The sequence below is a fragment of the Euprymna scolopes genome, chromosome 2 (genome assembly GCF_053919585.1).
Source record: "Euprymna scolopes isolate OS-2025 chromosome 2, ASM5391958v1, whole genome shotgun sequence".
In the NCBI taxonomy this organism is placed as follows: domain Eukaryota; kingdom Metazoa; phylum Mollusca; class Cephalopoda; order Sepiida; family Sepiolidae; genus Euprymna; species Euprymna scolopes.
In genome coordinates, this window is record NC_136483.1 from 15,344,196 (window position 1) to 15,371,475 (window position 27,280).

The 27,280-nt window shown below is 32.8% G+C and overlaps 1 protein-coding gene across 6 annotated transcripts in view; it reads left to right on the forward strand.

Moving 5' to 3' along the window:
- LOC145288909 (putative nuclear hormone receptor HR3) overlaps window positions 1-27,280 on the forward strand; it is a 938,903-nt gene that overhangs the window by 881,792 nt on the left and 29,831 nt on the right. For all 6 annotated transcript variants that reach the window (XM_080136367.1, XM_080136371.1, XM_080136368.1 and 3 more), the window contains 3 exons: window positions 12,140-12,261; window positions 15,751-15,883; window positions 25,140-25,247. In XM_080136367.1, the coding sequence (XP_079992493.1) occupies window positions 12,140-12,261; window positions 15,751-15,883; window positions 25,140-25,247 (363 nt within the window). The remainder of the gene's footprint in view (window positions 1-12,139; window positions 12,262-15,750; window positions 15,884-25,139; window positions 25,248-27,280) is intronic.

A 27,280-nucleotide genomic window follows, 5' to 3' on the forward strand; every position in this document is an offset into this window, starting at 1 on the left:
TTAAGCTACTCTTAGTGGATATGAATTTGATTCAGCTTATCAGGACACAATCTCTTTTATGGAAAAATGAATCATTTTATCATGTTGAATTATTTATCAAAGAAATGTTTTTTGTAAAGATTTTGTTAATAAAATAAAATCTTACCTCATTTTTTTCTACAATAATTTTTAGTTAATATTTTGATCTTGTATGCCATTCATTTATTCTTTTATGCAAGAAGAATATTAAGATTTTGTTTTGTATATTAATTGTCAACTGGCAGAACCCATCTACTGGCGTTGCCTAGTGAAAGTATGCTCTCGCCCCACTTGTTAAAAAAAAAAAAAAAATTCAACTATGGTTGTTAGTGGGAGCCACTAAGGCCCATTAAAATAAAATAGCAGACATGAATGTACTGTGTGGTGAAATACAGACACATTTCATATATATTTATATATTGAAGTGTTTAGCTTCCAAATGTTTTATTTTATGATTCGTGCAAAAAAAAAAAAAATAGGGAATGTTATAACAAGAAATATGTTGCGGAAATAAGATCGTTGGTAAAAAATTTTGTTTTATTTCGTTCAATAAATTTCCATGTTTCTTTTTCGGCATAATAATTTTAAAAACGCAACTGTTTTGGAGCTACCCTCTTCAATTTAGTCATAAGTTAACATGTTCAATATAACCCTATTAAACTTTCATATTTTTTCTTTATCAGCATAATAGAAAAACCGCAAGATTTGGGAGCTAGTCTCTTCAATTTAGTCATAAGTTAATATCCTCAATATAGCATTAATGAAGGTAATGTTTAAGGTTCAAAAAAGTTAAATTGGTTGTTTTTCACCGCCTTTCACGGTAATCCTAATTTGGAAATATTTATGGGCTTTCTGGTAATCGGTAAACAAATAACACGTGTAAAAATTTTCACCGACAAATAGTCTTGCCATAAGTCAAACGCGCGCACATGCGTTATTTGGCTGGCCATCGGAAAGCATACGGAAAACATAAAATGTTGCCAAATCGCATGGAAAAAAAGAAAATAATTTACAAATACACTTCCGTATTTTGTTGTTTTTTGTTATTTTTTAGGAGAAATCTTAATATAAAAGACCCAAATAATTTGGGAGCTAAACTTTACAATATATAAATAATATATAAAATGTGACAGTTTTAAACATCACCAATTTACACAATGTTTAATGGTGAAAAAACTTGAGAAACTGTAATTTTGATGTTTTGATGAAGATGTTGTAGTTGCCGTCGTGATAAAATAATAAATACACTTTCCTATTTTGTTAATTATTTTTTGTTTTTGTTTTGTTTTTGGGGGGAGAAATAATATAAAAGATGCAAATATTTGGGAGCTAAACTCTTCAATAAATGTATATATGAAATGTGACGGTTTGAAACCTCAATATACATGTGTGTTTAATGGTAAAAAGAACTTGATAAACTGTAATTTTGTTGATGCTTTGACAGTTATTGATGACAATGAAGGAAATTCTTATAGTGGATAGTATGTTTTAAACTTTGTATAAGAAAGCAAGTAAACTGGTTATTTAACATTCATTTAATGATTTTCTCTCTTTTCTTCTCGATCTTACATGCCTGAAATTACCTATTTATTAAATGAATTTGACATTGGCCGCAATATGTCTGTTAGTGACACCATATTTTGGTGTTAGCAAGTGTTCGTTTATAAAGCAAAGAACTGCATTCTGAAATCTGAGAATTTTCAGAGTTCAGCTAATCAGAAAGGACAAACTTTGGCGAAGGAGCCTTTATTAGTTATGAATCTAAAATTGGAAAGATTATATTAGGTCTCTGTATCTATTAGCTAGTTATGGTCGGTGTAATCATAGACCTTGTGGAACATGTAAAATTTGTTCCGATGACAACTAGTGGTAGTACTAAATCTCTAGAGATGTTGCGATTGTGATGGTGTTGCTCGTAAGATGCGATATAGCATTTTATTATTACGACTGAATGTGTCTAAAATATATGTTCAAAAGCTACATAAAATAGTAGCTATTAGCCTAGATGTATTGAATTTGTATGTGACATCTGTTGTAACAAACTTATGATATTTTGGTCCAGAGGGGAATTTTTGCAGTCATTTCATTATATAGGAGGTAAAACATTACTTTGGATGGGGGAGGGGTTTAAAAATAACCATTTTAAAAGAAGTTTTTTTTTGTTTTTTTTTTTGTTTTTTTACATGGAAGTCACCACTTATCAAAGCCCGGAAGCCACTCTGGGTTAAGCGTTAAAAATAGAAACTCAAAATGTTTCTCTCAGTATCAGGTATTGAATAATTACATTCATTTCACAAACGAATACACAGGTGTTATCTGATAAAAAAAAAAAACAATCTCATTGTAAATCTTGTATCAATGCAACTTTTCTGATGGAGACTGTTTCTCTTTAACTTGCTTCATTCAAAGTAAGAACTTTGACTTTGTTTTTGTCAATCGTTTATTCCTTTATGATTTTTTAATAGATTAATTCTAGATAAATGTGGGTCTATTTTTACATTTAGTCATTTCCATATTTAGATATTAGTTCAAGATTTATTTTTTTAAAAAAAGGATGCATAGAAATGAGAAATGGCTTGAGTAAGAAATTTCAGAAAATTCTTTTCTTTTTGCCTAAAGAAAAAGTATGCATGTGAAAGATAATCTACTAGGATATATTTTAAATTGTATTATAAAAGGTTTCTAGAATCTTGGATCCAGGGGGTGTTTTGTAGCAATAATAAGTTTAAAATACAGGGGAACATGTTTATATTTTGTTAACTATAAAATCGCTTCATATTGTTTTCTCTTTATAACAAATGCATTTATGCTAGAATAAAAATGTATTTAAATAATACATTTTTTTTAAATATGGATTCAATTTATTATCAGATTAATAGATACATGTTATGTATCAGACAGCCTTTTTTATGTTATTGTTTGTATGGGTACTGTTACTAAAATATTTGGTGCGGTTAGAGATTACAAAGTGAAAAATGCCTCATACAGAATTCAAAACTTTTCAAAAGATGGACCACCTAATGCAGATGCCATCTTGAACCACTTGACTAACAGGTTGTATGTCCAGAGAAAGAAAGTATACAAATAATTAAATTTTTTAAAAAGATTTTTAGCAGCAAATCTTTCATTTTTATGATCTATGTAACCCTATCTACTTACTGCATCCTGCAGCATAATATAATTTATCTTTTTTAATATTGAAAATTTATTTCAAACAGTATGCTATGCATTAAGGTGTGTGTGTGTGTGTGTGTGTGTGTGTGTGTGTGTGTGTGTGTGTGTGTGTGTGTAAAAATAATGTAATTAAATAAACAATTTATTTCATCTGCAAGGATGAAGAAAAAGACAGAATTCCCACAAATTGAAAATACCTAACATACTGTCAAAAATAATTTTTCGTAAGTTTTCATTATTGCATCATTTATTAAAAACACCAATAGATTAAAAATGTAAGTTACGTAGTTGAGAAACACGTGAGAAGTGATCATATAATTTTATTAATATAGAAATAGATAAGCAAAACTGTAAACAAGATACATTTTTGTTTTTGTAATTTTTGCAAGTATTCACAAGAGCTTTACATGAATTTAGCTGCTTTTCCTTCCAGCTATCTGCTTAAGTCGTCACGTGAGGAAAGCAGAAAAGAGTGAGTCATCAGTTTATCAGCAGCAGCAGTGTTGTTAATGCTTCCCCTGCTGCTTTGCTGCTGTATTGCAAAGCAAGCAGCAGCAGCTAGCTGTTTTTGAATATTTTATGATTCTCACTTTTAACTTAGCAACGTATGTCTAGTTATATGATTTAGATTAATGTTCCAGTACTTTTTTGAGATGTAATTTTATTTATTCTAAAACACTAATTTTAATAAAACGCAATTCTTATAAATATTGAAATGTCAGCCTAATTTTTATTCTAAAAAACGAAGACCTAAATTATAAAATATATTTTTAAAAGCTCGTTTTTGAGTTTGAACTTGTATTAGTGATTTTGAAATACTTCTTGGTCATATCTGCCTGATTAGTATCCCAAATTAAATAAGTAGAAAATAGCACAAAGATAACATCAGCTGCTCTTCTACACATTGAAATGTCAACATAAAAAAATAAGTCAATGAAAAAAATCAAGAAAAAATAGCAAGAAGTTTGAGTTAATCTTCTATTGATAATTTGCATGGGTTTCCGGTTATAAAATTTGAAATTCGAAGATTAATTATTGGAACGCTTATGATCATCTGCAAAACTAGATTGAGAATGGTGCCATTAAATAAGGATGGTAAATTCTTACACAATTACAAAAAGGAAGGAAAATTAATATAGATGAAATAATGTGAATAAATATTTAAAAAAAAAAAATGAAGTTAAAACAATATAATGCATCTTAACAAAAGAGGAAAGTTAAAATAAAAATGTCTATATGAAATATAAGCTGAAGAAAAATAAGATGTGAGAATATTATACTAATAAAAACAAAGAAAAAGCAAGAAAATTAAAGATTATCAATAGAAAACATTAATTGTAGGGACTCACTGATGTCTTGAAAATAAAGAAACTCGGGTGTCTAGAATGAACTTTAATGAACATGTTTCAAGTTTTAGCTACTGCTATTTATGTTCTGATCATTCTGAACAAGCACTCCTGTCCCTCAGTTTCAACATGAAATTTGAAAAGTTGGAATCAAATGCTGCTATTTCTATTTACTTATTTACTCCATGTTATATTGCTGAAGTCTGTTAATGCAATATTTTAAGACATTCCTTGAATATTTTTCGTAGTATTTCTTCAGTGCATGTGCTGCTCTATTTTGACTTAGAGTGCATCTTTCAACTTTTCTCTTTGATTACAACTAATTATCTGTTCATTCAGTTTTTGTGGATCATTCAAAATCATTCCATTTATGATTTGCCCATTAATTTTCTTTTCCTCATCTTTTAAGTCACCTTTTTTTTTTTTTTTCTTTTTGTATCTCCGTCTTTCCTTTTTATTTAATTTCAAATCTTTTTTTTTCTCTCTCTCTCTTATTTGAATATTCAAGGGTTTACTAATTATCAAATAGTGTTACATCGGGGGGGGGGGGGCATTTTGGAGAAATCTGAAACAACTATGTGGTTATACTATGACATTAGGAATAAAAATTATTTCAGCGTAGTATTATCTCTGTTAATAAAATTATTCATGTTTATTTTTTGTGTCAACTTTGATAGTTTTATCATTATTAATCAGATATTTATTGAAATGCAATGATGTAAAATAAAACAATTTTTAAAAATCCTATTTTCGAAAATAATTATGCAGTTAAATCAAATTGAATACATTTTGGCTTATTCATAAACAAGTTTGCTATTTTAATCCTCTATTAATAGTTGGAAAAAAGAAAGAATTACTTCATAACTATCCAATTTTGAAAGTATTTATTCTTTTGAATAGAATGTGATTTAAACTGGTTTTAAAATTCTTAGCAAATGTTTATGTATCAAAAGATTGATGTTTTGGAAGCTATTTATATCAAATAATTTTATAGACATTGAAGAACATTACCATCACAAAAAAATAATCAGTTTTATAGCATTTTTGATCAATAAGTAATCTACTGACTTAATGAAATTATAAATTTAATTTAATCTTGAAATCCAGTTTTGAAGAACTAAAAATGAAAGTAAAGCAACTCTCCTCCAATGTTGAGTTGTATAGTCTATAGTGGACATTATTTTTCTGTTCAATTGAAAGTTTATTTTGGCAAATTTAACACCTAGCTAAGATTGGGTACGTCAGCTATATATAGTTATATATAATTAGATAAATGCATATAAATTTATGTTCAGCATATCAGTACTCGGGCAATGTGTGTGTATATATATATATATATATATATATATATATATATATATATAATAGAGTAAGATACAGTGTAAAGTTACATAGAAACTTTATTACATTATCAAGTCAAGGGTTACAGAAAGAGGAATAAGAGAGAAACCTTTTTAGGCCATGTTATTTTGAAGCTAAATGCTTCTCACCAGAATAGGAGAAAAAGCATTGTACAAAAGAGGTAAAGGCAATACTGACTTTGAAGACATTCAGATTAGAAATGGAAAAAAATTTGAGAATATTTAAAAAAAAAAAAAAAAAAAAACTTTTAAAACTTCAAAAAATTCAAAACGATTTAAAATAAGGTTCTGCCGAAAAAAAAATAATAAAATATAAATCAAGCAAGTTAAGTACAAAGAAGAGCAAGAAAAGAAAAAATAAAACTAAGAAAGTTAAAAAGTAAATCAACTCAAGTTCTTGGAAAGTAATCCATCTGTAATTAGACGTACTCAATGATAAAATGAGACAGAAGTTAATATCCAATATACTCGCATGCAGAGGAAATATTTTGATGTCTGTAATGAGTCTAGGAATGCATCGGAGTGATCCATAGAAGTAATCCAGATCCAGGTTCCTGAACAGGGAATTTTCGCAAAAAAAAAAAAAAAATGTATCAGCATTCATTGTGCGTAAACTGTATATTTATGCATATCAAAAACGGTTTTGAAAGGATTTCAAAGTATTAGTCTAAAATGGTTTCAAACACAGTGTAGATATTAGATAGAGGGGAGCAGTAAAAACAAAGTGAAATCCATCTATAATTTTTTAAAATTTAAGAAAGCTATTCAATTTAAAATCATAAGAAAAACTTAGACTATGAGTCAATAAGATATGGTGAAATTCAAGAAATATTTAAGGTCTGGTGTGAACCAGAAAGATGTTAATGAGCAACTATATTTATCTATATATATCTAATACATAAAAGGCTATATGTCTGTCTCCATATTTTCAAATTCTATCTTCTCCAAAACTAAAAGTTGCAGAGCAGTGCTAGGGCCCTCAAACGATTTATTTTTTTATGAACCCTTCTTTTATGGGTCTTTAGCCAGTTAAAATATTTTTACGGGGTTAAAATGGGTCAAAATTGAAAAAAAATCATTATGCATTTTGTACATTCATCTTAGTTTATTTTAATATTTTATTTTAATCAGTTCATATTTTTTTTTTTACTTTTGAAATCAAAACTCTATAATATGTACAAAATCTGAAAAAATTAAAATATATTTATACCCCCCTCCTTCCATTAATATAACTAGTAATGCACACGGACAATAAAATGCTTTGGATAATCACAGATTTCAAGATGGTTCTACTAAAATAGCCATATTTTTTAAACCAAAGCATTTCAAGTCTTCAAAATAGTACTGTTTTGTTTGAAATGAATATACTTTCAAATGAATTAATAAATATGAATGTACATTATATATTTTAAGAGTTTTAAGCAAATAGAGTGATAAAAATGTGAACGTCATAAAATGGCGTTTTCAGTAAGGTTTTGTAGTGCCCCCCCCCCCTGATTTGTAAAGGCTCGTACCGCAATTGTATGAAGAATTTCATCATAAAATTTGGGAACCAATCAGAAGAGGTGTTAATCTTAATACTGTCAAGTGTCCGAAATATTTGTGGCCATTTCTTTCTTTTTTTTTTTTCGTATTAAAAATAAGATTTTAATATGACGAGTATCGAACATTGTGAAAAAAAATTTCTTCGGACACCCACCAGTAAGTAAATCAATCTTTTTACTATCTTTATCAATTAAAAGTATTATTGTATGTTGAGTAAGACCGCATTAATTGATAATAATTTAAAAGGACCTACCGAAAAAAAAAATGGCATCAAAGCAACCTCCGAACAAGGCTGGGCAATACTGCTAGTTTAACTATATAAACAAAAAAAAAGCAAAAAACAAAATTCTTTTTTTAGATAGCTCAATAGTGCAATATTAAACCTATAAATATTTCTCTATAACTAGTAAAACCCATGTTCTGGCATTGCTCATAAAAATTCAGGAACCCAAGAATTTTCTAATCCCACTTCAATACTCCATATTGTTCTTTTTATTTCAGTATTTTTCCATATTTTCAGATATAAGTGAAGCAAGTGAAACTTAAGTTCGGCACCTGTGTAAGGTGTGTACATGATAAAAAATAACTTGGGTCAAATCTTATTTAAGTCACTCAAATTAGTTAAAGTAAAATGTAAACATAATGTATTGTGTTCTATTCATTATTCTGAATTTTTATGTGGATCTATTTTATTAGTAAAGGAAGAGAAGTATACTCTATATTTTGCTGAGTAGCACATGCTGAAAAAAAAAATGAAACAAAGACAGTATTTTACAAGAGTGTCACTATATAAACTGCAAATTTCTTTTAGCAAATAATACCCCGGGCGAAAAAAAAAAACAGTATCATATATCTAAATCTTTTTGTTTGATTATTTAGTGCAAAAGAAAATTAATTTGTAAATATTTTAATCTGAATTGACTATGTCAGGAAGAAGGTAGGCTGCTGAATGAATATCATTTAAAAAAAAAAAAAAAAGAGTATATTACAAAATATCTAATTGATATTAATACAATTCTGTCTTTAAAAGAATATGATAGCATATCGATTTTGGTAAAGCATCATTTTACAGAATGACAAGAAATGGTAACCGAGAATAAAAAACAAAACCAGTGATTTTTTTTTTTTTTTTTTTTTTTTTTTTTTTTATAACGTGAATGCATTTATGCAGCAGACTTCCTTATGACATGTCTAATGTATAACTGTATCCCTAAAAAAAATGTATGTCATAGAATATTAAATGAGGGTTAATATAAATAAGATATTTTAATGCTGTTTTTAAAGAAATGGGACAAGTTGATTTTGGTGAAGCAGTCAAATAATGAAATGACCAGTAATCGAGAATAACAAACATGAGTCAGATGATTGTATGAACTAATAATTTTTAGTTGAAGATAAAATATTTGAATTGTAATGCAGTTTTGTATGCATTAATTTGCATATGAATGAATTAACAGCTCTTAAAAAAAAACAGCTATAAAAAAAACCCCAAAGGTGAGAGGATACGGGTCGAGTTGTTAGCAGCGAAGAATACAAGACAAGGTAAAAAGTCCTGCATATGTTGGCAATTATATTTTTTTTCTAATTAGATTACATGTAGTTATGAAATAATTTTGCAATTTAAGATGTAACAGAATAAGTGTTAATTTAATGATTCGTTCTGAAGGGAGCTTGTTGTTTTCTAAGTAATAGAACTTGGTAGTGTTTATGTTTGTGTTAACTATTTTTTATTAGTAGTTTTTATTATTCTGGTAAAGGAGAATGACAAATGCAGCAATTAGTCAAACGATAAAATTATGTGGATTGTCCAATGAAAACATATCTCACAAAGCAAATGTGTATGGATTGAAAGTGTACCTTGTTTTGTATGAAAATATATATTAAAGTAAAATTGCAAGATTGGCATGCCAAATAATAAGTGCTATAGAAATATCTTACAAAATGTCTTCCTCAGTGTACATGGTTGATAGTGGTAGTAGATCTGTTTGAGTTGAAATTCCTCCAACTTTAAAATTTATGATTTTAAGAAAAAATATTGAAAAAGACTAAATAGTAAAATTAAAAGGTGATCACAACTAAAATTTAGTTTCCTAATAACATAGACTAATATATGGCAGAAATCACTAAAAAGATTTATGTGGTATTTGTTATCAAAGCTGTTGAGCATTTTTATGGGGGGAGAGCTACACGTTTGAAATCACTGTTAAAACTATGTGTTTTATTAAAAGAAATGTATATTTTGTTTAGTTCATGAGTATAATTTTCATTTTCGGTCAATCCTTTATCAATGATGCTGAACACTAAAAATGTCCACTCCGACTCTTATACATGTCATTTTCTTGTTTGTTATTTGGGAAAATCACTTTCTAAAAGAATTCATTTTGATTGCTCACAAATTAAGAATCAAAGACTTGGAAGCAATAGCCACATTAAACAATTGAGTCATAGGAAAAAGAAATCAATAACCATTTTTAAATATTGATTTTTTTCCTCCTCAATTTGAATGCAACTCTTTTCAGTTTGTATACTTATTTAATAATTTAATAGTTATACTGAAGCAGCCTTTCAATAATTAAAAAGATTTTTTTGCTTTTTTCCTCTCTACAATTTTCAATTTCAGCAAACGAATTCTGTATTTCTGAAAAGAAAATCACTTATAAACACTTGAAGAGAATCAATTACAATTTGCCTGTTATAACTAGCTTCATTTTTGTTTCATGAAAATTTTTGGATTTTACAGGTTTAATGCATACTCTTTCAACTACCTATATTAATATAATGAATTTTTGCATCCTTAATCTCGAAATATCCAATATATATATATATATATATATATATATATATATATATATATTTTTTTTTTTTTTTTTTACATCATAGCTCTAAGAGTGTGTGCCATTATGTATATGTACCTTTACAAATTATATCTGCACAAGCCAGTAGTTACTATTTGGATACTTTTAAAAAAATTTTTTAATAAGATGATTCTGAAAACAAATGAGAAAACTCAAAATAATTTATAGATGAAAATATTTATCTTCTATTAAATAAATCTCGAACATGAGTGTGTTTGTATGTTCACTAAAAACATTTCTCATCTGCATCCTACAGGCACCAACAGGGCATTGTTAGAAAGCGCGATCTCTCAGACAAAAAAAATATCAAACAATTGGGGGAAAATTGCGCATTATTTTGTGTAGAAATACTTCGTTTGAAGGGGGGGGGGTCAGATAAAAACCTTCCTTTCAACGCAATTTACAAACCGCGCATGCGCAAATCATCAATACTTTATTTCATTTTAAATAGCTAAATTTGCAACATTATAGCATGTGTTCTTATGGGCGCATCGATAAAAGTGTTCAGTTACTAATTTGAGTTATGCAAGTTCACACCTAGCAGGCATCTTTTTGTTTTTTTTGCTTACAAAATTTTGCTTTACATTTGCTTCTGGCTGATGGCACCCAAGTCTTTTTCTAAATAACTTGGCAATATTTATTATTTCATGACTCTCTGCCTGCCACTCTGCATTTATTGCTTAGAAATTTTGCTTTAGATTTCCATTCTGGCTGATGGCACACAAATCACTTTTTTTTTTAAATAATCATATTGAAGTGAATTTTACAACAGGGCAATGCTAGCCCCCCCCCCCTGCTAGTTATGAATAAATGAGAGAATTTACTAGCTTAGATAAACTGCTTTAAACTTTTTTTTTTATATATATGTTTATATGTCCCGCAAAAGGGATATATTCATTTGAAGGAGCCAAGTGGGTCTTGATACATTTTTGACTAATAATCTGGTAAGTTGCTTCCAGAGAAATCACACAATTTTTGGATAATTTGTTGATAAAACATCTAAACGTCCAAATAGTGACTGTAGTTTGTATGGCTGTAGTTTAATACAAGCACACAATCAATTATAAGTAAAATGAAAAGTATTTGTTATTGAATCTTTTAAGATTCTAAGAATTCATTATTATTGGAGTACCTGTGCCAAATATGGACTGTTAGAGTGGCAGGATCTTGTGAAGTCTAACATTTTATCAACAATTTATTTCTCTACCGTGAAGAATTTTAGTTTACATTTGTAATGTGTAGTAAAACAAATTTATCAAAAGCCACGGAATCTTCTTTTTGTATAAAAGTTTTGATAATCAGAATTTATATAAGAATTATAAAACTTGCTTAAAAACGTCCATTTTCTATATAGTAGAACCCCGGGATACAGCATTAAAAATTAGTAACAATATACAGTACAGTATATAATGCACATGTATATAATGCCAAGACGTTATTTTATAACCTGTAACATTTTACATTGTTATAGGAAAATGGATAAAAATATTCTCAGCCATAAAATTCTAATGCCACCATAAATCGATGGAGTAATTTGCACTCATGGAAACTTATAGCAGACAAGGAGAATATTAAAAAGAATTTTACTAAACGTGATTGTATCATCTACAGTATTTATCTTTAATGCTGCTTACTTGTTCAAAACTTAATGAAATTAAACAAAGATTTAGGAAAAAAAGTTTTGTCAACTATCATTTTCTATTTTGTAGTTGATGAAAATGGTTCTTAAAGTGGGACAAACTGCACATAAATTCATTGTGACACTTTATTTTTTAATATTTTTTTGATTCTGTACAAATGTTTGCTGTGGATATTTATTTGATTGTAATCTACTTTGCAGTTGCTTTTGGTAAAGCTGTGACAGATGCTCACCTCCGAACTTGCCTTTATACACGTGAGGCCATTGATCGTATGCAAAGCCAAACAACATCTCCAGATCATATTAAACATTATCAAAGTTTGGTGAGTTAAACCATTATTGCTTTCATTTTTTTTTATTATGAATAAATTGCACAAAGATTTAATGAACTTAAAAATATAAACTAAGTTAACGAAAATAACTTTTCATAGAAGCTTGGTAAAAATGTAACTTGAATTCAATCGATATTTTTTATCAGTTTCACATCTTGGCATTTTTTATTTGTTTTTAATTAGAATATAGTTAGTACTTAACATAATTGAATTCTTCTTAAATAAGAGAAGAATCCATGTTCTCGATGGTCGTATATCTAAATAATGATATAAATGCAGATGTACCTCAGGTCTATCCTTGGACCTTTATTATTCCTAATATTCATAAATAACCTCCCTGATAAAATTGTCTCTGAGATGGGTATGTTTGCTGATGACACCACGCTCTATAACAGGCACGAGGGGAGAAACAAATGAATACATATCTAAGGAAATGGCAGAAACGCTAGAAGATCTCTAATCTGTAGTGGAATGGATGGTCACATTCAATGCTGGCAAGACTAAGCTTGTTTCCTTCAATAATTACAAGAAACATTTTCTTGACCACCAATAGTTATGGCTAAAGATACATTACCTGAAAGTACTTCTTTAAAACTCCTCAGCTTAACGTTCACAGGGAACATGAGTTGAAACAAATACATTGAGAGCATTGCCAGGGCCGCTGCGAGGAAGGTGGGATCTCTTTATCGTGCTAGAAAATTACTTATGCCTGAAAGTGTCCTTTACTGCTACAAGGCAACCATTCGCCCATTTATGGAGTATTGTTGTCACATTTTGGGCTGGTGCATCTGCTATTAGTCTCTCGCTCCTGGACAGGGTTCAAAAGAGAGTTGCCAACCTGATAGGTTCTGAACTGTCATCTAAGCTTCAACCACTGTCCCATCGATGAAATGTGGCATTCCTCTGCCTATTCTACAAATATTTTAATGGTGAATGCTCTGACAAACTACAAGCACTTGTATTCCCTCAATGTAAATACTCCCAACCTAACAAGCAGCAAAATCTCACCCTTATATAGTATAGATCCCTAGATGTAAAAAAGCCTTCTACTCTAATAGTTTCTTCCTCAGAACTGTTAGAATCTGGAATTCCCTTCTGGGTTCCTGCTTTCCCAACTGTACTGACATGCAGAAGCTCAAGTGTAATGTGGACAGATGTCTTGCTGCTCAACATAGTATCCCTATATCAAAGTGACACTGTCTTGTTTGAGGTGAAAATGGAATAATAATAAAAAAAATAAATCAAAAAAGATTTAGATCAATTTCCTTCAAAATTTGTCATGGTTGTTTAAACTGCTTTTGGTGGTCAAACTCTGATCTGAAAGTATGAAGTTACTCCTTAGTGACCATTACTACCAGATCCATTAACTCTGAAGTAATAGGTTATGTCACGGTTGCACCTATAGATTCATTTGAATTCCTCTTGGGTATGACATAAACTGCCTTGGACACCTTTAGACTAGGTATTCACTCATAATAGGGTTATCACTCAAATTCACCTTTCTCTGCCTTTTCTTACTATTTTTTCTGCCTACCCCATTTTCAAACCCTATCAGCTGCTTAGTCCCCTAGAGTTCAGGATATAACACAGAACTGCATCCAGTAGGGAAGTCCCAATTTAAAGCAGTGAGGAGACTGGACTTGCCTCCCAGCATTATTCCTAGGTCGACTCTGACCCAGAATGATTGTATTTGTCATAGTCCCATCTGTGAGTTAAATAAAAAATGTTGTTTATACACTATTTGTTTACGAATTATATGCCTATGTAACAAAAATTAATGTACAAATTAATCCTATACAAACATGTATTGTTTCAATATAAAATGACTCGATGGCAGTTGTCATCAAACTAACAAACCAGCAACCAAGCCTTTGGAAGTATTTGTTTTAATGTTTTGTGTTCAAATGAGTTTTTAGTTTTCCATTGAAACACTGTGCCTCTAGATATCACTATTTAAGTTGTTCATTTTCCAGCAAATGAAAATGTCTCTTTATGCAAACATACCATTTTTATTGGAAAATATCTCTTAATTAGCAAATGAATTTAATTGCACACTTTGAATTTTATTAGACGCATCAAAAGCAGTTATAACTCTTGCTCGCATGTTCGCAAAACAAAATTTAAGAATCACATATTCTTTTAAGAACATAGCTCTGTCTTATTGTTTCAAGAAATAATGGGCACCTTTTGATAAGGTGCCGCGATAAGGTGTTTAAAGTGAAGCAACGGTTATACAATCACTAACCTCACTTCTCTAAACCCAACATAAATTCAATAGCAACACTGCTGAGCTAAACAAGAAAGCATTGGTGTTGTTTCACTCCTATATAAGGAGAGGAGAAAAGATTTAGATATTTTTGGACTGGTGTTAGACTTCCAAACTTAAAGCAGTTAGTATTATAACCAGCCTCAATGTTGCTTAACTTCAGTTTTATCATATTTAAACACTTTCTATAGGACTGCATTATATTGGTAAATAGTTTTAAGTTTATTTTACAAAAGGCAAAAAGTGATTATCCTTCACTTTTTGAAGTCAGTAAATTGATATTCTCTATTGAAATTCATATTTCTCTTACAATGTTTGAATTAGAAAGCCAAAAAGGTGTGTGTGTATTAGATTCTCTTAAGATAAAAGGATGTTTGGCATTGTAAATAGAGCATTAATCTAAGAGATATTGGAATGATAGAAATAGAATTGGAAAATGTATAAAATGTATTAAATTTATGCAAGGAATATTAAAAATATGACCTTAATCAATGAATTTTCATCAGAAGGAAAAAATAATAAAAAATTACAGGTGAGCATAAATTTGAAAAACTGCAAGCAACAGAATTTTTTACTGTTAAATGAAAAAAAATTCGAGGAAGTTTCGGTATTGGATAGATTTCTATAGATAGTGACGTGAATAATTCGAAATTTCTGGTTTTAGATTTTATTGGAGTCGATCATTTCACTGTTTACCAACTTTTGGCATTGGATTTATGCACTTTACTGATCAATACTCCGATACAATGATTTTTCTACCCAATATGGAAACTTTCATTAGCTTTTTTTTTTTTTTTTCAACAGACGGTAAATATTTTGCTTGCAATTTTTCAAATTTATGCTCACCTGTAATTTTTTATTTTCTTCTGATGTGAACAGGTATAGATTAAGGGTGAGTTTTTTTTGGTTTTTTTTACATTTGACATGAAAACTTGGTTTAATAAATTTCCCAATTTTATTTTCATCATTTCAATACTTTTTTATATATTTCATATAAACTGGAATAAATACTTAAAAAAATATTCACACATGATTGATTATTCATAATCACAGTACTATCTCTTAAAAGATAATTAAAATCTATTGACAAGCAAATTTTTATTGCTAAACTCTTTTAATGTCTCTAAAACTGCGCCATTTAACTAAAATATTTAATTATTTTATATGACTTGATTCAGCAGTTTAACAACCTTAAATATTAAATACTTCTTCAGTCTAATCGACAGCTATGGATGGAAGTGGCAGATAAAATCACCATGGCTGTACAACAGATCATAGAATTTGCTAAAATGGTACCAGGATTTATGGATTTATCTCAAGATGATCAAATCATGTTGTTGAAAGCAGGTAGGTATTTTTATTGTATACCTCTATTAGTTGACTGCTTTCCGGTTCTTATATAAAGAATTTTTTTTTTTAGTTGAGGATCAGTGTAAATTTTTGAAAGATTTCTATAAATATTATTTTTGAGTTATTGAACTAATGTCATCACCTTTGTTTTATTCCAATGTTTTGAATGTCTTCTAGTCTTATGTTACATTATTTGAGGCATCGTGCTTCTGCATTCCAATTATAGTGCTCAAAAAGCTTCAACCAGAACTAGCTCCCATACTTACAAAGCTGTTTAAGCATTGTCTTAAGGAAAATTGCTTCCCATCACCCTGGAAAATCTCATCGGTATGCCCTGTATTTAAGAATTTAGGTGATCGGTCATCTCTCTTTCTCAGTACAGACCAATAAATCTCCTGTGCATCATGAGTAAGTTACTTTAATCTGTGCTAAATAGAGAAGTAGTCAACTACCTCAGCAAAAATAACCTTCTTAGTGACATGCAATATGATTTCCGTTCTGCTAGATCTACAGCAGATGTGCTTACGGCTATTTCTCATATAGGATTAGCGAAACTCTCTATGGAAAAATCCTTTCTAGGGCAATTGCTCTTGACATATCAAAGGCCTTTGATAGGGTATGGCATAAAGGTCTACGTCACAAGATCTCCCGTTATGGTATAGCTGGAAATGTCTTCTCAATTATTAAATGATTTCTCTCTGATAGGTTTATAAGAATAGTGGTTGATGAGCAGAAATCAGAAGCTCTAAATATTAATACTGGAGTCCCTCAGGGGACAATCATGGGTCCAACCCTCTTCCTGATCTATGTAATTGATCTTCCAAATCACATCCTTAGATCATTCATAGACATTTTTGCTGACGACACCACCATCTATGGCAACACATCAAAGGCTGTAAACGACCAAGTTCTCTCTGATTCTCTCCTCTGATCTTGAGCATGTGGTACAATGGGGGAAAAAGTGGCTAATTACTTTTAATGCATCTAAAACCAAGCTTCTATCTTTACATCATCAATGCTCTGATCCCCATCTGGCATCAATTGAAATGAATGGCTCTCGTCTTGGCAAGGCTTTCCATGTTTTGACAAACTTCTGGGCTTGACCTTTACTCCTGATCTAAAATGGAATACATACATCAAATCTATTGCCAAGGTCACTGGAAAAATGATGGGATCCTTCTATCAATCCAGTAGATATCTCACTGCTGATGCAATTCTCTATCTATATAAGAGCCAGGTACGTCCAAAGATGCAGTATTGCTGTCACATCTGGGTAGGAGCTGCTAGAAAGACCTTATCTTGCCTTGATATAGTTCAGAATAGACTTCGTAGCCTAGTGGGGAATGCCCTTTTCTCTTCCCTGCAACCTCTTTCTTACAGAAGAGACGTTGCGTGCTTGTCGCTGTTTTATAATTATTTTTAGGCAAGTGCTCGTCTGAGCTGCAATCTATGCCCCCCCCTCACCAAACATTCACGAGAAACATTCGTCTAGCTAAAAACACTATCAATAATTTCCTCCACTCTTTATCTGTGCCTAGATTCCATAAACAAAGCTTCTTTCTTAGAACCGCACACCTGTGGAACCCTCTTCCGTTTACCTGCTTTCTAGCTGACTACTATATGGCCATCTTCAAGTTCAATGTAAACAAGTTCTTGATGAGCTGTTCCCCTTAAGTAATCCAATTTACCAAATTTACACTTCTAACGATTACTATGATATTGTCCTTAACCCTTATTCTCGAGTGGTCTGTGGGCCTTGATAAGTGGTGATTCCTTTGTAAAAAAAAAAAAAAAAAAAAAAAAAAATCACATGTTCCATATCTGACACCTGTACATTCTTGGGATTCTCTTCCAACCTATATGCTAAATTTTAATCAGAATTTACCAATTCTACAACAAATGCCTTAATGAATCTTGCTTTCCGGGCTGTTGGAAAACTGCTTCTGTGGTATCAGTATTCAAGAATTCTTCGAAAGAACTGACCCATCAAATTATCGCCCCATTAGCCTCCTCCCACTTTTTGCCAAAATATTAGAGACCATAATTAACCATGCTCTAGTCCATCACCTTATAGATGTTAAACTTCTGATTGACAAACAATATGGATTTAGACAAGCCCGTTCCACAGCAGACATTCTCACTGTAATCTCTGAACGTATATGCCATTCACTGGACAAAGCGGGTGAGGGCAGAGTGGTAGCGCTACATATATCCAAGGCTTTTGACTGGGTATGGCATGAGGGTCTCCTCAGGAAAATTAGATCATACGCAATCACTGGTAAAATACTTAACGTAATTAAGTCCTTCTTAGATGAGAGAAAAATCCAGGTTGTCCTCGACTGTCGTACATCTAAACAATATGATATAAATGCGGGAGTGCCTCAGGGGTCTATTCTTGGACCTCTATTGTTCCTAATATTCATAAATGACCTCCCCGACAAAATTTCCTCTGAGATGGGTATATATGCTGATGACCCCACGCTCTATAACAGGCATGACAGGAAAACAAATGAACACATATCTAAAGAAATAACAAAAACACTAGAGGATGACCTCCAATCCGTAATGGAATGGGGACAAAAATGGATGGTCACATTCAATGCTGCCAAGACTAAACTCGTTTGCTTCAATAATTACAAGAAACCTTCTCTACCACCAATAGCAATGGGCAGTGACTCTTTATCTGAGAGTACATCTTTCAAACTGCTTGGCCTAACGTTCACAGGAAACATGAGTTGGAACAATTACATTGAAAGCATTGCCTGGGCCGCTGTGAAGAAGGTAGGCTCTCTCTACCGTGCTAGAAAACTACTAACACCCGAAAGTATCCTGTACCTCTATAAGGCCACCATTCGCCCATGTATGGAGTATTGTTGTCATATTTGGGCTGGTGCATCTGCTACTAGTCTCTCGCTCATTGACAAGGTTCAAAAGAGTCGCAAACCTGATAGGCCCTGAACTGGCATCTAAGCTTCAGCCTCTGTCCCATTGACGAAATGTTGCAACCCTCTGCCTGTTCTACAAGTATTTTAATGGTGAATGCTCTGACGAACTGCAAACACTTGTGCCCCCACGACGTAGACACCCTCGACAAACCCGACAGGCAGCTAAATCCCACCCCCACACAGTAGAGATCCCTAGATGTAAAAGATCTTTGTACTCCAGTAGTTTTTTCCCCAGAACCGCTAGACTCTGGAATTCCATTCCAGGTCCCTGCTTCCCTAACTGTACTGACATGCAGAAGTTCAAGTGTAATGTGAACCGACATCTTGCTGCTCAAATCCCAACATAGTGCCCCAGCAGTTGCTGACCCTGATAGTACACCAAAGTGGCAATGTGCCTTGTTTGGGGTGAAAATGTAACTAATAAAAAAAATTTTTTAAAAGATGCTTCATGTTAAGGCAATTTTTTCCCCCTTCCTTCATGTCACTCACAGTTTGGTAGTATGGATGATGAAGTCATAATCAAATATCATATCTATATATCTATAAAAGTGAAATGTCTCTGTCTACCAAATAACTGTCAATTTTCAATCTAGAGATTCGAAATTTGACACAAGAGGTATTGAGATTTAGGGAAATCTTTTTGGTTTTCAGCCAGAAATTTGGCTTTCAAGGAGTCAAAGTTCAACGATTTGACCTTTGAAAACTCTACCAAACTCCTCCGCCAATTTTGGGTCTAAACACTTGAAATTTTAAATGTACATTACTTGGACATGGATCAAACTTTTTAATTTGATTTGAGCCAAAAAAAAAAAAATGTTAAGGGGGGAGGTTAACCTAAATACCCGATTTTTTTCAGGAGATATTAACCTAAATAACCAATAAATATTAACTACCCATGCAGGGTCGCAGAAATACCTGGATTAGGACCCAGGCACGGAGCGAACCCCCTCGGAGCTGATGAATCCGTAGGTCTTCCCAGGTGACTCAAACAAATCACCGGTTGCCAACCTAAACTGCTTAAGGAATAGATAGGCTCTGTCTATCGCCCGGCTTTCATACTCCTTCTTTGCCTATTGGCCAGGCGTAGAGGTACTATCACAGGGACTCGTCTGAATCACCCAGTGGTTGACCTTGTTTCCTGACTAGGGCAATGAACGCCGCTTTTCTCCGCTCCTGCCACATCCCATCCCCCTAAACTGGACGCAGTGGGGTGCTTCAGTGCCATATATGTCGCTGCAGTTGGACTGGGCTGGCTTTGCCTAATGGATTGAGGGTACCGGATTGACAGTTCCTGGCTGCTGTTTCCGACTGATAGTACAGGAGCCCTAACTCTTTGGTAGCGCTTAGAGTGGCTGCTCCATCAACAGTTGTAAAATATCGGGATGTTTGTAGTGCCATGTCGCGCATGGAAAGGGACCCTGCACTCATCCCCAGTGGGCTTTCCTGAGGCCACAATCCTGTGGGTGAGGATAGCTGATGGTCTACTTGTATTGCATGTCTGGTATTCTGCACAACTACTTGTCCAGCACCCCCTCACTCACTCACCCTAACTGAAACTTTTAAATAAAATGAAATGACAGCTCAAGCAAAAGTTACGTTTAAACCAGGACCAAACTCAAAGAAAACCAACCTGCCTCCTCCCTTGAGGCTTGCATTTACTAATATCCGCGGGCTTAGAACTAACTTGGATGATGTTGAGTCATTTCTCCTTGTAAACACCCCGGATATCTTAGCATTAAGTGAAACTAACCTTCACTCCTCCATTCCCTCTAACCACTTTAACATGCCTGGTTATCTCCCACTCTACCGTAAGGACTCAGACAGACATATGCATGGGCTTGGAGTCTATATTCGTAACACCCTCCCCCTGACTAGAGAAATAAAACTAGAATCAGAGGACCAGGCCTTTATGTGCTTCAGACTAAATATGCAACACAATATTAGCTACTTGTATTTTCTCTACCGCTCTCCCTCAAATCAAGACTGTACCCTAATAAACAAAGTCTCAGACAGCATAGATATAGCACTCTCCCTCAATACTAGCGCACAAATACATGTATTTGGTGACTTCAATGTCCACCACAGTAACTGGCTAGGATTCTCTAATCACACAGACGTAGCTGGTAGCGCAACACATAGCTTCTCTATATCCCATTCCCTATTTCAGTTGGTTACATTTCCGACACGTTTCCCAGAACAGCAAGATCAACATGCCTCACTTCTAGATCTCTTTCTGACAACGGTTCCCAATGACTGTACAACAAATGCCCACAGCCCACTCAGGAATGCTGATCACGCTGTGATAATCGTAGAAATCAGCCTAAATTCTCGCCCTAAAACTAAAGACCCACTACTCAAAACAACGAGGTATTACAAAAAGGCTGATTGGGAAGCCATCAGGGAGCTCATCAGAGATGCCCCATGGCAAAATATCTTTACTCTTCCATCGGAACAGTGTGCAAATGAGACCACTGAATGGTTCAAAACTGCTATTGAAGCGCATGTTCCCGCATGGAAATTCTATAGCAAGCCCCACTCTCCCCAATGGTTTACTTCTGCTTGTGCAGCTGCCATTTGTCAAAGGCAGCATGCGTTCCACAGATTCAACCGACATAAGTTCAGCTCAAATAAACAGAAGTTTATAGAAGCTAGAAATAATTGTAAGAGAGTGATAGAGACAGCTAAGACAGATTACTCTGAAACCACCAGAAAATGCATCGAAGCACAAAAATTAGGAACCCAAGATTTTTGGAAAATCTACAATAGCGTAGTAAATAATGGACAAACAATCATGAGGTTGCTTGCACGGCAACTGACAAGGCTAAACTGCTTGCCAGTCAGTTTGCCTCAAACTCCACACTGAACTCGGTACACCACTCACTCCCTGATTTTCCTCTGCGAACAGACGCCACACTAGACGATTTGAAAATCACCCCTTCTCAGGTACATGCTATTATAAAAAACCTAGACACCTCAAAAGCATGTGGACCAGATCTCATCCCGGCTGTGCTATTAAAAAAATGCTCTGCCGAGGTTGCTCCAGTTCTGTCCAAACTTTACAATAAATGCCTTAACGAATCTTGCTTTCCCGACTGCTGGAAAACCGCCTCTGTGGTACCAGTCTTCAAGAATTCTGGTGAAAGAACTGACCCACTAAATTATCGCCCCATTATCCTCCTCCCGCTTTTCGCCAAAATATTTGAGTCCTTAGTTAATCAAACCCTAGTCCAGCACCTAACAGCTGCTAAACTCCTGACTGACAAACAATATGGATTCAGGCAAGCCCGTTCAACAGCAGATATCTTAACTGTAGTTTCTGAACGTATATACCGTTCATTGGACAAAACAGGGGAGGGTAGAGCGGTGGCCCTTGATATATCTAAGGCTTTTGACAGGGTATGGCACGATGGTCTTCTAAGGAAAATTAGATCATATGGAATCACTGGAAGAATTCATAATGTAATTAAATCCTTCTTAAGTAATAAAAAAATCAAAGTTGTCCTCGACGGTCGTACATCTAAATAATATGACATAAATGCGGGAGTACCTCAGGGGTCTATCCTTGGACCTCTATTATTCCTGATATTCATAAATTACCTCCCTGATAAAATTGTTTCTAAGATGGGTATATTTGCCGATGACACCACTCTCTATAACAGATATGAAGGGAAAACAAATGAACACATATCCAAGGAAATGGCAGAAACACTAGAGGATGACCTCCAATCTGTAGTGGAATGGGGACAAAAATGGTTGGTCACATTCAATGCTGCCAAGACTAAGCTTGTTTCCTTCAATAACTACAAGAAACCTTCTCTACCACCAATAGCAATGGCCAAGAACACATTGCCTGAAAGTACTTCTTTTAAACTCCTCGGCCTAATGTTTACAGGGAATATGAACTGGAATAGATACATTGAGAGCATTGCCAAGGCTGCTCCAAGGAAGGTTGGCTCCCTCTACCATGCTAGAAAACTACTTACGCCTGACAGTATCCTATACCTCTATAAGGCAACCATTCGCTCATGTATGGAATACTGTTGTCACATCTGGGCTGGTGCATCTGCTGCTTGTCTCTCGCTCCTGGACAGGGTTCAAAAGAGAGTCGCCAACCTGATAGGTCCTGAACTGTCATCTAGGCTTCAACCTCTGTCCCATCGACGAGATGTTGCATCCCTCTGCCTGTTCTACAAATACTTTAATGGTGAATGCTCTGACGAACTGCAAACACTTGTACCTCCCCGACGTAACTACCCCCGACAAACCCGACAAGCTACTAAGTCTCATCCCTTTACAGTAGAGATCCCTAGGTGCAAGAAAATAGTTTCTTCCCCAGAACTGCGGGTCTTTGGAACTCCCTTCCAGGATTCTGCTTTCCCAACTGCACTGATATACAGAAGTTCAAGTGTAATGTTAACAGACATCTTTCTACTCATCTCCCTTCATAATGACCTCGCTAATTAAGTCCCTAATAGTAGCCCCCTGCTTCAAAGTGGCACTGTGCCTTGTTTGGGGTGAAAATTGAATTAAAAAAAAAAAAAAAAAAGAAAAGTTAGCTTTTTAATCAGTTTGGGTCGAAGTTCACAAGATTTGACCTTTGCGGTGTCCAGCAAACTACTCAGCCAATTTTGGGCCTAAACATTTGAAATTTATACATAACGGGTATTCAGACATGCAATAAGCATTTTAATCAGTTTTGGGGCAAAGATTTGGCTGGCAAAAGGTCAAAGTTGAAAGAGTTTACCTTTGTAGATTCTGCTAAATTCCTCTGCCAATCTTGGGTCTAAAGACTTTAAATTGTAGATGTAGGTAACTTGAACATGGATAAAACTTTTTATTTTGATTTGAGACCAAAATAATAAATGTTAAGGGGTCAAAATTGGTCCAGATTTACCTCTTCGGTCTCTATGAAATAAATTAGACAATTTTTAGTCTAAACATTTGAAATCTTACATAGTGTATTCACACATAGATTAGGAACAGTACATAGGGCCCGAGCAAAGCCAGGCTGAACTGCTAGTACAATATAAGAATAGATTTATTCAGATTTAATGTTCACATCGTATTTCTTATTCCGAAAGCAAAATAATTCTTCTTTGAAAAAATATGACTGCTATTTCATTTATCCATTTTTTTTTTTTTTTTTTTTTTTTTCCCCCTCAGGAAAAGCATTTTTGTTTAAATGCTTGAAAAAACATTCAATTGTTTATTACTTATATCACTAAGGCCAGATTTGAAATTCATGCTTTGAAACATTCATTAAAATTCATTTTATATTAACTCCTCTTTCTGAAATTTGTTTTAAATGCTGTTTTCTTTTTTAATCTACACACACACACACACACATTGATAACATTAGAAATGAGATAATCTGTGAAGATAGTTTTGTAATTGTGGCAACCATATTGTACAAGTTACGAATCAATTCATGTAAGAGTTTGACACAGGGTGTAAATGTTTTCATTAACGAGGAGTTATGCCCCTTTGTTCATTAGGATTTACCTCATGTTAAAATAAGAAACAGTCAAATATATAATGACTTTTCACATTAATTACCAGATGAAATACAAATTGATTATTAGATTCAAAAAGTGGAGTTATACATTCCCAATTACCTTGGTTGCTTCAGATATCAGAAATATGATCATCACAAAGAAATGCAGAAAACAAATTTACATGTAATATTGAATCCAAGATCGATACAAGACAAATGCCAACTTCAAAACTGATGTGCAAAGAAATGTTGAATATGAAGAAGAATAAACAAGACTAAAATTCATTTAAAGGTTAGTTGAAAGAACAAAGTATTAAATATACAACTGGAAAAATTTTCTTGAAAAATTAATTTTTTCCCCCATTTCTTAGAACTGTATTTCTACTTGTTAACAATGTTTCAGTTACACTGAATGTGAATATTGAGTTTCTTTCTAGTAAACATTGTTGGAAAGTATTTTCCTAAAGTATCTCGAGATATCGGAGTTTTTCCAAATTAAGTTTGGCATAACAGTATCAAAAAATGGGGTTAATATATCATGGATAATCAGGCATCTCAAGTTATTAATTCTACGAGTTATTCAGCATTATGAATTATTTAATTTTTTGGTAAAACCCTATAAACTCTCAGAGTACAAATCTGTAGCCTTATCTCTATAATACAAAAGAAAACCTTAATCTATATGAAAGAATATGCAAAAAATATTTTTACTTTTGTGTTTGTGTTGCTCTAAGGGTAATTTGATTGTAACTGTATTTATTGATACTTTTCAGTAAATTTGCTTTTACTTTTATATATATATATTCTTTTATAGGGAGTTTTGAATTGGCATTGATAAGGTTGTGTAGAGTATATGAATCGTCCACCAAACGTGTGATATTTGGCTCTGTATTTTTACCACTTAAAGCTTTTGCTGCTTTTAGTAAGTATTCTCAATTCCTTTAAAAAATTCTTGTCTTAATTTGTTTCTGCAATTGAATGTCTTAATCAGATCTACTGTAATTAATCTCTTCAATTGTTATTTGTAAGCAATAAATATTTTAATTTTAATGTTTCAGTAACACTCCTTTGCATAGTAAAGTTTATAAAAAAAAATGTGTTCACATTACTTATATGGTTTCTTAGAATATATACCAAGCACATAAATATTGATGCTCATGTGCTTGCACTGATCCTTTTAAAAATGTATTGCTTAATATAATTCAAAATTTGAATTAGAACAAATTTTTTTTTAAATCTATTACTGTCTTGCAGAGTATACATTAAAAAATTCATGATGATTGATTCCTTAGTTTATACATATATATAACTTGCAGCTATGGTTTCAAATGATCTAAAATAACAGAAAGAGGAGACTTGATTCCAAATATTTCTCATATTTTATGTCTTCCCTCTTTTGGAAATAGGGTACAATTATGAATATCTCTAGTATCAAATAATCCTTATGCATTGTGAAATTTACTTTATGTATGAAAACCAAAGAGGGGAGATATAACATGAGAAATATTTGAAATTTCAAATCATTTGAAACAATAGCAGCAAGTTATCTCCCTTCCATCAAGGCCAGAAGTTTTTGGGGAAATATCAGATATTTTCTAATTCATATGCAAAACTAGGAAAACAAATGACTATGATTGAAATATTTATTGGTAAAGGTGCAGTATCTTTCCACCCACTAAAAATCCTTTAAAATTACTACTATTACAGGTTTTCGAGGATGCTGAAAACAAAAACAGTAGTTAAAATCCCTGGAAACAAGTAATTTCAATGATATGAATAAATTATAGTTTCAAAAGGTGGGGGATCACTTTTCTATATTAATTTAACATAAAATAAACGCCAACTTTATAGCCAAGGTTGCCATAAAGTGGGTTCTCATTTTACGTTAAATTAATATAGAAAAGTGATCCCCCACTTGTTTAAACAATAATAACAACCTAAAGAGCAAATGTCACATAGGCAACTACAAAATTCAGGTCATTAGCTTTCCAACAAACCTTCATTTGTTCAATTCTAATCAATAGTCGCCTAGATTTACAAATTTCCATAAAAAAGAAAGTGAAAGTGTCTCTGCGTACATTTCCCTACACAATAACTCTGTCAATTTTCAGTCTACAGACTCGAAATTTGATATAAAGAGTATTGAGATTTGGGAAAATCTTTGTAATCCGTTTTCGGCCAGAAATTTGGCTGTTAAGGAGTCAAAGTTCAAAGATCTGACCTTTGAGAACTCTACCAAACTCCTCTGCTAATTCTGGGTCTAAACACTTGAAATTTTAGATATAGGTTCCTTGAACATAGATCTAACTTAATAACTTGATTTGAGCCCAAAACAAAAGTTATGGGGTCGTAATAGAGGTCAAAGTTTTAAGAAATTGACTTCTGCAGTCTCTACCAAATTACTCAGACAATTTCTGGTCTAAACATTTGAAATTTTAAATAAAGGGTATTCAGAGATAGGGCAAGCTGTTTCATCAGTTTGGGTTTAGAATTTGAGCTACCAATATATAAATGTATGTATGTTTGCATGTCTGCCTAAAACTTTCGACAGATGCGACGGATTTTCACAAGATCAGTATTGCTTTGAAGCTTTTGAAGCTCGACCTTTTAGACGACAAATACCAAAAAATTGGCGAAAAACATTAATTTTTTCACTCTCAACTAGGCATTTTTCTACAGGGAGAGGTCGTTTTTTCGCCGATATTTTCAAAAGTCACCCCTTTTTTTTAATTGTTTAGCCTTAATTTAAACCTACGTCACTTCCATGTTGGCGGTGGTCATAACAACAAAGACGTCACGATTTTTTCCCATTCTTTTCCTCCTTTGCAGTTCAGGTTCGAGCCTGCCTTCCTACTACCACTTTTTTTTTTTTTGCTCAACAAACACCTGGGCAACGCCGGGCACCCATGCTAGTATATATATATATATATATATATATATATATACACACACACA